Raw genomic sequence first — 15719 nt, 5'->3', positions numbered from 1 at the left:
AGACAAAGGCCAACGCTATCCAAGGAGTCTAGAGACAGCAGAAGAGAGGACTCTGAGATGAGACTTTTACTCCATAGTAAAGGGACACAAATCTCATTTCTTACACCATGGGCCACCCACAAAGTGAGGGGCTGGCTGTACTGTGGTTTCCCGGTCTTTATCAAAAATTACAAGAATCTGGGACAGTCTATTGGAAGCTGTGAGGGGAACTAGTTAACAACTACTATAGCTACCTCCATGGACCAAATACCATTTATCCTGGCCCCAATTCTTTCTTTTTGGAAACACAGATATGCTAAGGAAATGTGTTCTTCAAGTACTGTGAAAGATATGTTTTGACACCTAGTTCTTTTTGTTTCCAAGGGCTCTGAGAACGACTTCCAGCTGTGGGCGAGTTCTGGCAAGGAAAAACTTCCACTAATTGGTAAGTGTCAGGGAAAATCTAAGATGGGATTGATTAGGTTCAAAATTGTAACTCTAAGTTTCAAAGTAATGGTTGTTCTTTCTTAAGCTTCAAAATCCTTAAAAGTGAAAATCACATGCAATATTCACTCACATGTTTAATAAAGAATTACCAGGTACTGTTGCCCAGGCATTGATAACATCTCTTCATTCAGCAGCTATGATTTAGTGAGGGAGAGAAATGTAAATTTTTGTTTCTACTTCTTTTTACCTGACAAACAGAGCTGTCTTGAAAAAGTGTGATTATTTACTATTTACTTACTTATTTACTCATTAGGTATGAAAGCAAAATGGATTGGAATTTTTCCCATACATTTATTTTTCATATGTCAATTTTGAATTCTAGTTCCTAACTGCTAAGAAGCCTCTATTTGTGAGAATTCTCTAAAATCCAGTTATGTCTCTGAATCCAGGTACAGATATGTATTTAACACCCCTGCCCTGTGCCCAGTTTTCTCTGCATCATAAGGAAAATGAGATAATCACATTTAAACTCCTCTCATCTTCACTGATGAAATCGCCTGCACTTTGCTGTTTCTCAGGTTTTTTCCATCACTGTTCTTAAGGTTATTGATAAACAGATTGCACCTCTTCTAAAATAGTTATTAGCACAAGTTCTCTGAAAAAAAAAATCTTTGGATTAGCAAAATTGTTTAGTGTTTCCAGTAATGGAAGGGTTTAAAAAAAAAGAAAAAGAAGACAGGATTGGTAGCAGGCCTTGAAGTATAGTAATGGATGGTAATGGTGACAATAATCTCTTCTAGAAATCTTAAAGCATTCCTTCTTACATGAAATTTTTTTATCCTTTTAATAAACCTGTGAAGCTATAACTCTTTTTCAAATAATCTGGAAATCTAAACAACCAATTTCCTTTTTTTAAAAAACAACCAATTTCTTTCTGCAAAATATATATTCCCAGTCTTAGACTATAGAGTCACAAAGCTCATCACTGAGAACAAAACCCCTCAGTACCACTTCCTGTTTTGAATTAATGTTGACATCTTTGTAAAAGTTGGACAGGGGCAGCCCTGGCGGCTCAGTGGTTCAGCGCTGCCTTCAGCCCAGGGTGGGATCCTGGAGAGCTGGGATCGACTCCCACGTTGGGCTCCCTGCATGGAGCCTGCTTCTCCCTCTGCCTGTGTCTCTGCCTCTTTCTCTCTCTCTGTTTCTCATGAATAAATAAATAAAATCTAAAAAAATAGTTGGTTAGCAGTAAAAAGGAAAAAAGTTAAATACTTATATATGTTTCAATAAAGTGCATTAATTTAGATAAAATGATGTAGATGGTAACTTTTGAGACTTTGAATAGCTTCACACACGAACGCAGCTCTAAGGAATCTGAAGAGCCTGTCGTTCATGATGATCCATTAGAGCATTCAAAAATGCATTTTTTAAAACATACTCTCAATTCTCAATTGTGGATTAACTCCTGGTTATCTTGGTTTGGTTGTATTGCTGTCATAGAAGCTTCTTTTTCCTTAATGGAGCGAAGTCCCTGTGATTCTTGTGAACATTGCATTCATGACGGATGAAAAGAACAGCAAAAGCTCCTTTAGGTACATTCAGTAATAAATCTGGAATGACAGAATGAGAATTTTCTTTTTTTTTTTTTTAATTTTTTATTTATTTATGATAGTCACAGAGAGAGAGAGAGAGAGGCAGAGACACAGGCGGAGGGAGAAGCAGGCTCCATGCACCGGGAGCCTGATGTGGGATTCGATCCCTGGTCTCCAGGATCGCGCCCTGGGCCAAAGGAAGGCGCCAAACCGCTGCGCCACCCAGGGATCCCCAGAATGAGAATTTTCATTCTATTCTTGAAAAATGAAATCCATATCATTTCCTAGGGTCTTTGAGAATTCTCTAGAGAGGAAAAACAATTTAAAGCATAAAAGAGCAAAACAAATCACTTGGCAGGCAATTCTGGATAGCTCTGGGTGTGGTTTTCTATTCTCTAACCATCGTTTTACAGTTTGCTTCTGGGTTTCCCACTCTGCACACCCTTCCTTCTGATCATTGCCTGGCAGGACACCCCATAGAGGGAGGGCAGCAGTGGAAGGGAACCATAAAGCATAAGGGCAACCCATCCCACTACTCTAGAGTAGCTCTGGCTGGAGAATTGACAAAAGGAAATGAACAAAAAATCTGTTCGACTGACATTCTGTTGGAGAGAATAGTGAAGATAGCAATTCTATATATATATACTCCAAATATTTAAAAATTTATTAACCAAAAAATAAAAATAAAAAATAAGAATATTAACCACCAATGCTTATTAATATATTCACTCTGATAAGTTTGTGTGTGGACAAGCATTTCAAAGAATTAGTGTAAGGCTCGACGGGGTCAAGTAATTTGCCTAAGATGTATAGATGTAGTTAGTGTCAAGGCACAAACTAGAAAACCTTCAACATTCTCAGATAGTTACCCAGCAAAAGTCAGCATTGTTTATTGCACTCGTGAATATATGTATTTCAAGCAAAGTAACATGCTTTCAATTGTTTTCTCTTCTTAAAATCTTTCCCTTGGGCACACGCTTTCTGTAAGGTGTTCCCACAAGGGTGCATATGATGCTCACTGAGGAGGCACAGCCTTCTTTATCTAGAAGTCCCAGAAAAATACCAACATATACAAATAGGGTGATGCTTACACTCAGGTTTGGTTTGATGACAAAAATACCAACATATACAAATTTTTTCTTGATGACAAGAATACCAACATATACAAATAGGGTGATGCTTACACTCAGGTAGTTTGATGACAGCCATCACCATCATCCTAAATATTCAGGTTTCTTTCCATACAGGACATGAACATCCCTATGGAATTAAAATGAGCCATCTTCCATCTACTAAAGCACTGCCAAAGGAAGCAGAGGACTCCATCTCTCCTTCCCCAACTCAGGAGGCCCTCCTTCTGGAGCAGAAGATCACAGAGATGCAAATCCATTTCATACTGAAGCCCAGGCACCCAGCCCAGAACAAGCAAGGGAGAGGTGAGCCGCTTGCTTTTCTTCAAGTGCCTTCCCTTGGCTCATGTCTCCATGCTTAAACACAATTCAGACACACAGTTTATTCTTTCTGGGTGAGCTTATTGTCATCAATGAGGAGGAACAGTATAGGAAAGAATGCAAAAACTACCCAAAATCAAGCTTAGAAAAATTCAAAAGTCTGACATCAAGACCCAACTCATTTCTATGAAGGTTGTTTCCTTGTTTTAAATCTTTTGGGAAGACCTTTAACTCCTGTCTTTCTCTATACCCTCAGAGCACTTTCAAGCCTGCCCTGAGCCATGCCTTGTGCTGAGTAGTATATCATATATTTAGTTTAACGAGTTGTAGGTAGCATCATTTATGTTAAAGTTGAGCAAACCGAAGCTTTAAAATGCTGAGCTTCATAAGTGGCAGGACCAGGATGCTTCTGGTGCAGTGCTGGCACCCACATGAGTGGAGGTGGTGATGCACTCACTACATCCCAGAAAAGCCAAGTGGCCGGGTGTTCAAGGTTATTTGGTGAAATGTTCCTCATGTGCTTATCCTTCGAAACCTTGGCTCATCTCTGGACTCTTCAAAAATCAGTTATTTAAGCAATGTTAAGGAATCTTCAAAGGAAAACATTCACAGCTGAGCACTAGAAACTTTGAACTCAGCTTTTCACTGCTGGTCACCTTTTCTTTGGAAAGCTCTTCCTTCATAGGGAATGTTGAGTAATTAAAAATCATCTCTGGAAACTGGTGCCTTCATATATATATATAATATATATATGCATTCATAACCTCTATAAGTGCATTCATAACCTCTCATTGTTTTTTTCGCTTCTATGATTTCTTTCAAGCCTGGGACTTGTGTGTAGATGTATATTTACATATATGTTTGAGTGTGTGTGTGAGGAAGTAGGTTTCCACACTTCATTGTGGTTTAGGCTCCTTTCAGTAAATGTTAAACCTATTTAACCAAAAACATCATCTCTGGGTGGGTTAGTGGGATATGACAAGAAAACACAGCCACCACATAGCCAGCATGTAATGACAACATCCCAAGGACCCTGACTGCAGCAAGTCATCCTTGAAGATGGCCCAGAGCAGAGGAACATAGAAGTAGGGCTCAGGCAGATTGTGTCCTGAGAAGCAGATCCTTTGGATGGTAGAAACTTGAGCACTCAGAAACCAAAGAGGAAATCTGGGGCTGAGGGGAGACTGGCTGTGAAAGCAGAGGATTACCAAACTCAGCCTGATTTGCATACCAAATCCTTCTAGCTTTTAAAATCAGATCTGACACCTGAACCCACTGATCACTCCAGTAGAAAACACATCTACAGGTTCAGTGCCTCCTGATGCCTTGTAACTGGCAGTAACTGATGACACAGGGAGTACTCACCTTGAGTCTGATCGAGTCTCTAGGTTTAACCATCAGTCTGAAGGATATGACCAAGAACTTATCAATGCCATGAGGATGCTGTTAGCCAACATCAGGACGTGGAGAGTTCTACACAACAAATGACTCAGTTTCACTCTTCTAGCCACTACAACGAACACGCTGCAAAATGGCAATGGTGAAAATAATGCTAAGTGAATTAAAATACACTAATCTCCCTTCTTCCTTAGATTCAGGCCAGACCATGAAAAGCACTCCTTTCAGAGACTGGGCCTTTTGGCGGCGCTCTGGCACTTGCCAGAAAAACCAGTGCAGAGTTGCACCATCGGCAATACCACAACAGCTCTTTGGGGTTTCACTCACAAATATATGTGATAAGGACAACTTGCCCTTCCCAATACTGGTAGGTCTCAGTTTGGTCTTTTTTTTACCTTCCTGAGGAGAGGGACCTTGGAGAGGCAAAGTGTTCTCATGCAAACCTACCCTCAAATGGAGAAATCATTAGACAGTCCCTGGCTTTGGCTGAGAAGCTTTGCTAGTGTCATTTGATTTACCTACTGAAGAGTCATTTGGCCAATACAGCAGAACAACGTTTTGCCCATTCCACTTGTTTCCACCGAGACCCATGTAGGCCTGTTCAGATCAGTCAAAATGGACTCTGTGTGCATGAATCATCTTCACATTCTGCTGTTGTCTTCCTGAACTCACAGTAGTCTCAGGTCTCCTTCAACGGAGTCTACTTAATCTAACAACTGAAAACATCTTACCTAAGCATAAAGACTCATCCTGAGGCATATATGAATCTGCTAATTCTAAAAGAGGATGTTAAATGACAGCCACAGAGTTTGCCCTTGTTATCTCAAATCGGTGTACTGAATTGTCAGTGTGGAAATTTCCTGAGTACCCAGGACCTCTGCAACCCTACACTAGATTTGGGAATGTTATCCTAGGTGTGAAGAAATTAACCACGTTAGTTCCATGCTTGCTACTACCCCGTCCTTGCATCACATCAATTTTAGGGGGTAGCTAGAACTATCATCCTCCATACTTTACAAATGAATTAGCTTTCAGTATAGTTCACATTTGCCCCAGGTCACACAAATGATCAGAAGCATAATAGGTTTCCGATCCCTTGGTCTATTGGACTCCAGCCCTTATTATCTTTCTACACTGCAGGGAGGGGACATGAAGATAGAGCAAAGGACAGTGAAAGACTCATGAAGGAAATGTAATCAGATAATAAGAAGAGAGCTTTTGAGCTTTTTTTTTTTAAGGAAGAAGGGAAATAGAGACAGTTGGAATGGAGGATACAATCACTTAAAGAGGAATCAACAAATGGGAAATGAGTATGACAAAAAGATTTCCATACTGGGGGAAGAGCATCTATGTAAGAGAATAAGGAGCGAAGACTGGTAAAGTAGGAGACAGGCGAGGATTCCACAAAGGCCTTGAAACACAGAAGTTTGATTTAAAAGGGCAAATTCAATGAAAAAGCTGATTAAAATAAGTGATTACAATGTTTCAGTGTATGACTGTACGGTGGATTTTTGGGTAGAAACTATAGAGAGACATTGACTAAAGAATCTAAATTGACTTTAGTCCTTCCAGCTCTAAAACCGTACACCATCCAATAGCCTAGCTCTTTCTAAAAGGAAACAAGCTTCTGCTCTGGGCTTGGGATACAAAATGTATATGCTCTTCTTTTTTTCCTACAGGATATGCTTTCCGTGATCAATCGGAAAGGACCACTCCTGGAAGGCATCTTCAGAAAATCAGCCTGTATAAAATCCTGCAGAATCCTAAAAGAGAAACTAAATTCTGGGGACAGAGTTAACTGTTACAGCAAATCTGTTCATGTGGTAGCATGTGTTTTAAAGGTGGGGAAAGTTCTAGCTTTACCACACATGGGTAACTGAAGCTGTGATGGTGTCTTTCATTATGATTGCCCAGGAACCAACATAGGCATAACTGATTAAGAACTTGTCAAACTGGAAAACACTTCATGAAATCAAATTTAAGGAAGCTACTGTAGGAGTTAAAAGCCCCATACATTAGAAATACTTTCTGTTTTCACCACAAACAGCCTACCTGAGGACTCCATGCAAAATACTAATACTAATATGATACTATTAATACTAAGAAATTTCAAAATATACACTCACACATACATAATATTTACCAAAGCAAACATCCTGCTTTGGATGACATCCTCACCACGATCCTAATGAAGGCAGTTTCCAAAAGAAAAATCATACGAAAAATTTGAGAATAGGTAGGGAATTTCACAATAGTAAGCAAATGTTTACTTTATGAGGAATCCAAAAAGGCTCAGTGAGGTGACCAAATCATTCTTAACCATCATTGTCGCATTGTCTCCTGTTTCTTGATGCCTTTTACTTTATAAGTCATGGAGGAATGATTTTGCCATTTGTGTCTCCTTTCACCACATCCTAGGCATCCTTTAGTTAATATTTGTGATGTCTAGCCCACCATCCAAGGTTATAACGACATGTTAGCCAGCTCTTGCTACATGCCAGTTTTGATAAACCTAACTTTTGGAGTAGGTGCAACAGACAAAAGTAGATTGGAATTCTGAAAATTCAATAGATCAACTCAAGAACTAGATTAATTTGGAAATTATACAGCTACATCACAGATATCCCATTCTATTGCTAAAATGGGAATGGAGAAAGAAGTGAGAACTAGAATAGAGAATTTAATCCATCTACCTTGGCACTTGCTATCAGCTCTCAACAAAACTAAGTTAAGGCAGTAATGATGACACTCTTACAATCAAGGTCATATGTGGTCCTTCCTTGTCACATTTGGTCTTTTCTTGTCCCTCATTTCTGTTCAACTATATGAAAGATACCAATAGTCCCTGACCACTACTACACTGAGGTCCAGTAAAACACACCACTAAATATTATATAGGCATCAAGAGACAGGGGAAAGAATGATGATACATTAGGTACTCGAATAGCATGATAAGTGTTGCCCTCCTGAAGGTGCACACATGGAATTGATGTTTCTAGCAAGGTTTAATAGGGTCTTTTCTATTCCCGTGTTATAGGCACAGACTAGGAAGATGGTGACCACGTGTGCATAGAGTTCTTAGACATTCCTGAAGCTTTCCCTACTTAAAGTTGACTAATCTTTGTGGAGAATCAGACTCTGCAACCTTGGCCTGAATAGTATCATGCCAAACTATCTGGAGAATTGGCCTACACTAGAAATGAATACATCCTCAGGACCATCACGAGTTTGCCATTAGACTCTCTACTTTTGTATAGTTCAGGAAAGGAAGAATGATACAATTATGAGAGTAGCTTATGTAGTAGTTTGCAGAAAAGCACACAAAAGAGTAAGTGCTATATGATACAAGGGAGCTTTGTCCTCATTTACACTGAAGCCTAGGCTCTGCTTTGATGCTTTCATGTTTGTTGGAGAAAATCCACACACCTGCTTTTGCACGTACAAGTCAATGGAGAATCAGAGCAGAGTTCCATGTGGGTCACAGTTTGGGTATCTACGACGGAAGTAAGACTGAACTGAAGTTTGCAACTAAGTGTTTTCTCTGTAATATTTCCAATATATATTTTGTATATGTGAGTGTGTCTGTGTGTATTTTTCTTTTATCCACATAAGGATTTTCTTGAAAATATTGAAGGCAGTTTACTTTCATCGGACCTCTATGAAAAATGGCTTCGTGTTCTTGACGAAGTGACAGAGAAGAAAAAAATAAATGCAGCCCAGAGGTAATGATGCAATAATTACTCTACTCTGGTCATGGCTCAGAAATACAGCCAATATACTATTAGGAATATATTGGTTTACTTCTTGCCACTTTGACCACTAAAATAACATTCAATGCCACATAGTTTCAATTCTTGTCACCCATGGAGGGCAGTTTCAGAATACAGACATGCCTTATGGCTATTATTGTACTTCTCCTGACCTTATTAACATTGACTCATTAGTCATTGTATAACTTCTGAATATATGAAACTGGTAGACAAAAGTCAGTGGCCAAAGAGATGCCAGTGCATCTACAGCCAGTGGCATAACCTAAAGTTTGTCAAACATTTAAACGGAGTGGGTTAGCTCAGAAATTGAATTCGGTAAAACATTTTTGTATACGTTCATGCCTGGAACTCTGCTACAGCAGGCTGTATACTAGATCTAGAAAGATGTTCTCTGCTCTCCATCTCTATACTTCCAGCTGCTAAGTACAGTGACTTGCCTTATTCAAAAGTGCATCTTTCTGACTTCAGGCTTCTAGCCCAGCTGCCAAAAGTGAACGTTGTTCTCTTGCGATACCTTTTCGGAGTGCTCTACAACATTGAGCAACAATCCTCATCCAATCAGATGACAGCTTATGAATTATCAGTGTGTATAGCCCCAAGCCTTCTTTATCCACCTAATTCCTGCAGGTTGGAATTGGAAGAGAACTTCAAAAAAAAGGTAGGGAGAGCTCTCATATGTGTCCCCTCGGGTTTATAATCCAGGCTTTGAATCTGAAATGTGTAGTAGTAAATTGGATGGATCAGTTCTGAAAAGTGCACATCTTCCTAGGCTTTCTTGGAATGGCAGGTTTGTTATCCTTCTCTGGTGGAATATGGGAAGGGGTCTTAAAGTGGGAAACGCAGAGCAGTTGAGTCACTTATTTCCCATCCAGGAGATTCAATACTAGACTGACTAAACAAAAGAGAGAGGAGTGATGTAATATGGTAGAAAAGACCTGGGCTCCGGAGTTTGACAAGCCAAGGTTCAAATCTCAGCCTGATCCTTGAGGGAGAGCTTGTAACCTTGCGCAAAGACATGGTTTCCTCATGACACAATGGTAACAACCCCCAGTTCCTGTGGTCGTTACTGGCACATCCTAGGTGGCTTGGGCACTAAGAGCACCCATGGCTCCAAACACATAGCTTTGCTCTGCAAGTTGTGGCTCATTTAGAAAAACACTTGACTACTCTTTTGCCTCCGCTACATCAGACAGAAACTAGTGAGATATTCCAAAACATCCTGATGAAGCCACACATACCTAATAAGATGACAGCTTCCCCAAGCTCATGCCAAGAGCCAGCATTATTCAAAGTAAGACATGAGAAGGGACTGCGGCTAGACAAACATGTTTTCTCCCCAGCCCTGTGAGTTTTTACTCAAAAACAAAACAAAAGAAAACTTCAAAAAAAATCCACAGGAATATCCACTTTCCAAAAAATATTTGTCCATATTTAAGAAATGGATATCATAGGATTTTGTCACTGCTTTATACATCTAAATCAGATATTTTCCTAAGTTACAACCCAATATTTTCTGGAAGCAAAATTTTAGAAAATAAGTAAACTTTTAGAAAGTGGGTTACTTTGAAAACTATCCTAGTTTTAAAGATGTAACCTTTGGTATCACAATGTTAGGTATTAAATTAGGCCACAAAGTAGGAGTTTAGCCCTCTGTCTAGTAGTATTTTAAAATCTGTACTCAAAGTACAATGGAAAGCATCACTCTATGTTATTTATTAGAGAACTTGGGTTTCTATATATTTTTATCAACTCTGAATTTTTCATAGAAGTCTTTCACAGTTTTGGTTAGATCCAAGGTTTATAAACAAAATGTGACCTATAACTCTTCCATATGAAAAAGAGCACCCCACTGTGTTCTTTTTGCATTACAGGCTTCTCTCATACAGTTTTTGATCGAAAATTGCCTGAAGATATTTGGCGAAGACATCACTTCTCTCTTGGGAGAGAATTCAAAGAGTTGTCATAACAATGGGAAGGCTGCAGGTACTGTGGATAATTTAATAGGCTTTAGGGAGACACAGGCAGCAAGGTTGCCAGGGGTCATGGCAGATACTTAGCCCTGTTCTGGAGCCCAGAGCATGCCCAGGGCAATGATTCCCAGCTGCTCCTACTTCTGAAGGCTGGCTAGCAGGTCAAGGGAGGTTTCACACTGTTGGAGACCCACGAAAGCATAGAAACTTCAAGACGTTTTGGCAGTATTAGGAGATAGCATGGTATGATACAGTGTTTGGGGATATTTTTAAACACAATTTTAAATGGATCCCGCATCTATATTATATTTTGTATGTGGGTAAGCATATAATGCATAATTATTTATTTCTACTTATAATATATAAATCTGCTCTGGTTGAAACCATAGCACGGGGCTTTAATTCCTGCTCCATTCTCTTTTTGATCAATGGCTCTTGAGGCACCACAGGATTCCAGTGCTCTTTAAAATGAGTTGAAAATAACCAGCATCATTGAGAGAAAAGGACTTGACTTGATGTCAAACAACTTCTCCAGAGTACAAACTCCAGTGCCCCCGTTGATCATCTACATGACCTTTGACCAATTACTCTAGCTCGGTATCACTTTTTTCATGCCTAAAATGTGGATAAAAATAATGCCTAAATCTTAGAAGTGTTGTCAAGATTCAATAACATAAAGGATGTAAAAACGTTTCTAAAACACAATTAATAGAACTAGGAGAAGTTCCCCTGAGCCTAGTGCGAGTATTATTGGAGCCTAGCAAATCACAGCTCACTGGCAACACCCCATTTTTTGTAAATTGGAGTTTAGATTCAAAACCTGGAGACACATATCATCAATCCCTCCATACTTTTGACATGTCTTCGTTTTACGACATATACCTCATTGTGTTGAGGGAAGCTTTTGGATAATCCATGTCATCAGGAATTAAGATGAGTCTAGTACCATGTCTGAGAATATGCTGGTGCAAGACAAGTGTTTGTTTTTCATGTCGTCCGTGACAGAAAATCAAACTGTTGAATCCAAGCCAGTGAGAGTGATAGTGATTTCCAGAAGAGCACAACTGCAGAATGCTACCAAGTCCCCATGTGGTCCATCCACCTACATGTCTACAGTTTAGTAAGGCACTGAAGACTGGAATCTCCATAATGACCCTTGACACTTCTTTTTCTGTTTTTTCCAATGAATGAGAAATGAACCCCTTCTAAGACCCAGCTATTTCCATTTAAAGTTTTTTCCTTGGTCCCATATATTCATATTGAGGAATCTTCCACAAATTATCTCCCCTTTTCACTGCCTACCATATCCTATGACCTACTTTTTGAATTGTATTGTACTGTGTTGTGTTGTATACTTTTATATGGATAATAAAAATCATTCCATTGCTCAGTAGGTTAGACAACCATTTCTTTGGTTACGATTCACATAACACTTCAGTGGAGACTCATCTGAGCAGTTCTGGTCTCAGACTGGATTTGAAACCAGAGGATTACTAATCTCAGCCTGATTTGCATACAAATCCTTCTGGGTTTTAAAATCATATCTGACAGCTGAACCCACTGATCACTCCAGTAGAAGACAAACGTCTACAGGTTCAGTGTCTCCTGTTGCATTGCAAAGACAGTAACTGATGGCAGGAAATTCTGACCTTCAATCTGATCAAGTCCCAAGGTTGAACCATCAGTCTGAACGATAGGAGCAAGAACTCATCAATGCCATGAGGACCCTCTTAGCCACATTAGAACATGGAGAGTTTTACACAATAAATGACTCAGTTTCCCTCTTCTAGCCCCTACAATGAACATGCTGTATAATGGCAATGGTGAAAATAAGGCTAAGTGAATTAAAACACACTAATCTCCCTTCTTCCTTAGATTCAGACCAGAAGACCATGAAAAGCACTGCTTTCAGAGACTCGGCCTTTTGCCAGCGCATTGGACCGTCCCAGAACAACCAGTGCACAGCTGTGCTGTCTGAAAAACCAGGAGAGCTCTTTGGAGTTTCCCTTACGGATATCTTTGATAAGGACATCTTGCCCTTACCCATACTGGTAGGTCTCAGTTTGGTCGTTTTTTTTTTTTACCTTCCTGAGGAGAAGGACCGCAGAGGGGCCAAGTGTTCTCATGCAAACCAACCCTCAAATGGATAAATCATTAGACATTCCCTCGCTTTGGCTGAGAAGCTTTGCTAGTGTCATTTGATTTACCTACTGCAGAGTCATTTGGCCAATACAGCAGAACAACGTTTTGTCCCTTCTACTTGTTTCCACCGAGACCCATGTAGGCCTGTTCAGATCAGTCAAAATGGACTCTGTGTGCATGAATCATCTTCACATTCTGCTGTTGTCTTCCTGAACTCACAGTAGTCTCAGGTCTCCTTCAACGGAGTCTACTTAATCTAACAACTGAAAACATCTTACCTAAGCATAAAGACTCATCCTGAGGCATATAAGAATCTGCTAATTCTAAAAGAGGATGTTAAATGACAGCCACAGAGTTTGCCCTTGTTATCTCAAATCGGTGTACTGAATTGTCATTGTGGAAATTTCCTGAGTACCCAGGACCTCTGCAACCCTGCACTAGATTTGGGAATGTTATCCAAGGTGTGAAGAAATTGACCACGTTAGTTCCATGCTTGCTACTTCCCCAGTCCTTGCATCACATCCATTTTAGGGGGTAGCTAGAAGTATCATCCTCCCACTTTAAAAATGAATTTGAAAGCTTTCAGTACAGTTCACATTTGCCCCAGGTCACACAAATGATCAGAAGCATAATAGGTTTCCGATCCCTTGGTCTATCAGACTCCAGCCCTTATTATCTTTCTACACTGCAGGGAGAGGACATGAACATAGAGCAAAGGACAGTGAAAGACTCATGAAGGAAATGTAATCAGTTAATAAGAAGAGAGCATTTGAGCTTTTTTTTTTTTTTAAGGAAGAAGGGAAATAGAGATAGTTGCAATGGAGGATACAATCACTTAAAGAAGAATCAACAAATGGGAAATGAGTATGGCAAAAAGATTTCCATACTTGGGGAAGTGCATCTATGTAAGGGAATAAGGAATCAAGACTGATTCCACAAGGAATCAGGCGAGGATTCCACAAGGCCTTGAAACACGGGAGTTCGATTTAAAAGGGTAAATTCAATGAGAAAAAAATCTGATTAAAATAAGTGATTACAATGTTTCAGCGTATGACTGTCAGGTGGATTTTGGGTAGAAACTATAGGGAGACATTGATTAAAGAATCTAAATTGACTTTAGTCCTTCCAGCTCTAACACCGTATACCATCACATCGCCTAGCTCTTTCAAAAAGGTAGCAAGCTTTTACTCTGGGCTTGGGATATGAAATGCCATATACTCTTCTTTTTTCTCTCAGGATATGCTGTCCTTTATCAATGAGAAAGGACCACTCACGGAAGGCATATTCAGAAAACCAGGTAGTATAAAGGCATGCAGAATCCTAAGGAAGAAACTAAATTCTGGAGACAGAGTGAGGCATTACAGCAAATCTGTTCATGTGGTAGCATTTGTTTTAAAGGTGGGGAAAGTTCTAACTTTATCTGCACATGAGTAAGTCAAGCTGTGATTGGTGTCTTTCATTATGATTGCCCAAGGAGCGACATGGGCAGAACTGATTGAGAACTTCTCAATTCGGAAAACACTTCATGAATTCAAAATTTAAGGAATCTACTGTAGGAGTTAAAAGCCCAATACATTAGAAATACTTTCTGTTTTCACCACACACCACGCCCCTGAAGACTCCATGCAAGATACTAATACTAATATGATTACTAGTAATAATAAGAAATTTCAAAATATACACTGATACATACATAATGTTTACCAAAGCAAACATCCTGCTTTTGATGGCTTCTTCACCACACTCCTAATGAAGGCAGTTTCCAAAAGAAAAATCATATTAAACATTTGAAGATAGGTATGGAAGTTCACAATAGTAAGCAAATGTTTATTTTATGAGGAATCTAAAAAAGGCTCAGTGAGGCAACCAATCATTCTTAACTATCATTGTCGCATTGTCTCCTGTTTCTTAGTGCCTTTTACTTTATAAGTCATGGAGGAAGGATTTCGCCATTTGTGTCTCCTTTCACCACATCCTAGGCATCCTTTAGTTAATGTTTGAGATGTCTATCCCACCATCCAAGGTTATAACGACATGGTAACCAGCTCTAGATACATGCCTGTTTTGATAAATCTAACTTTTGGAGTAGGTGCAAGAGACAAAAGTACTTTTGTATTCTGAAAATTCAGTAGAAGGACTCAAGAACTAGATTAATTTGGAAATTATACAGCTACATCACAGATATCCCATTCTATTGCTAAAATGGGAATGGAGAAAGAAGTGAGAACTAGAACAAAGAATTTAATCCATCTAGCTTGGCACTTGCTAACAGCTCTGAACAAAACTATGTGAAGGCAGTAATGATGACACTCTTAGAATCAAGGTCATATGTGGTCCTTCCTTGCCACATTTGGTCTTTCCTTGTCCCCCATTACTGTTTAACTACACAAAAGATACCAATAGTCTCTGACCACTACTACACTGGGCTAGAGTAAAACACACAGCAAATATATATATAGGCTTCAAGACACAAGGAAAAGAATGATAATCCATTAGGTACTTGAATACCATGGTAAGTGTTGCCCTCTTGAAGGTGCACACATGGAATTGATGTTTCTAGCAAGACTTAGTAGGGTCTTTTCTATTCCTGTGTTATAGGCACAGGCTAGGAAGATGGTGACCACGTGTGCATAGAGTTCTTAGACATTTCTGAAGCTTTCCCTACCTAAAGTTGACTAATCTTTGTGGAGGAACAGAATCTGCAACCTTGGCCTGAATAGTATCATGTCAAACTATCTGGAGAATTGACCTACACTAGAAATGGATACATCCTACACTAGAAATGAATACATCATGAGTTTGCCATTAGATTCTCTACTTTTGTATAGTTCAGGAAAGGAAGAATGATGCAATTATGAGAGTAGCTTTTGTAGTAGTTTGCAGAAAAGCACACAAAAGAGCAAGTGCCCTATGATAGAAGGGAGCTTTGTCTTCCTTTCCACTGAAGGCTATGCTCTGCTTTGATGCTTT

General features: G+C 39.4%; 1 protein-coding gene across 1 annotated transcript in view; it reads left to right on the top strand.

Annotated features, from left to right (window-relative positions):
• Window positions 1-15682, top strand: part of LOC140597342 (rho GTPase-activating protein 20-like) — a 43742-nt gene extending 28060 nt beyond the window's left edge. Inside the window, exons 9-17 of the mRNA XM_072745559.1 lie at window positions 364-424; window positions 3266-3454; window positions 5062-5234; window positions 6547-6708; window positions 8480-8589; window positions 9106-9295; window positions 10509-10620; window positions 12483-12658; window positions 13986-15682. Of these exons, the coding sequence (XP_072601660.1) occupies window positions 364-424; window positions 3266-3454; window positions 5062-5234; window positions 6547-6708; window positions 8480-8589; window positions 9106-9295; window positions 10509-10620; window positions 12483-12658; window positions 13986-14183 (1371 nt within the window). The 3' untranslated portion in view covers window positions 14184-15682. The remainder of the gene's footprint in view (window positions 1-363; window positions 425-3265; window positions 3455-5061; window positions 5235-6546; window positions 6709-8479; window positions 8590-9105; window positions 9296-10508; window positions 10621-12482; window positions 12659-13985) is intronic.
• Window positions 15683-15719: the final 37 nt, after the last annotated feature.

This window comes from Vulpes vulpes, unplaced genomic scaffold (assembly GCF_048418805.1).
Source record: "Vulpes vulpes isolate BD-2025 unplaced genomic scaffold, VulVul3 u000000707, whole genome shotgun sequence".
NCBI lineage: Eukaryota > Metazoa > Chordata > Mammalia > Carnivora > Canidae > Vulpes > Vulpes vulpes.
The sequence above is the reverse complement of the archived record's forward strand: the minus strand, read 5'-3'. Positions and strand labels throughout refer to the sequence as shown.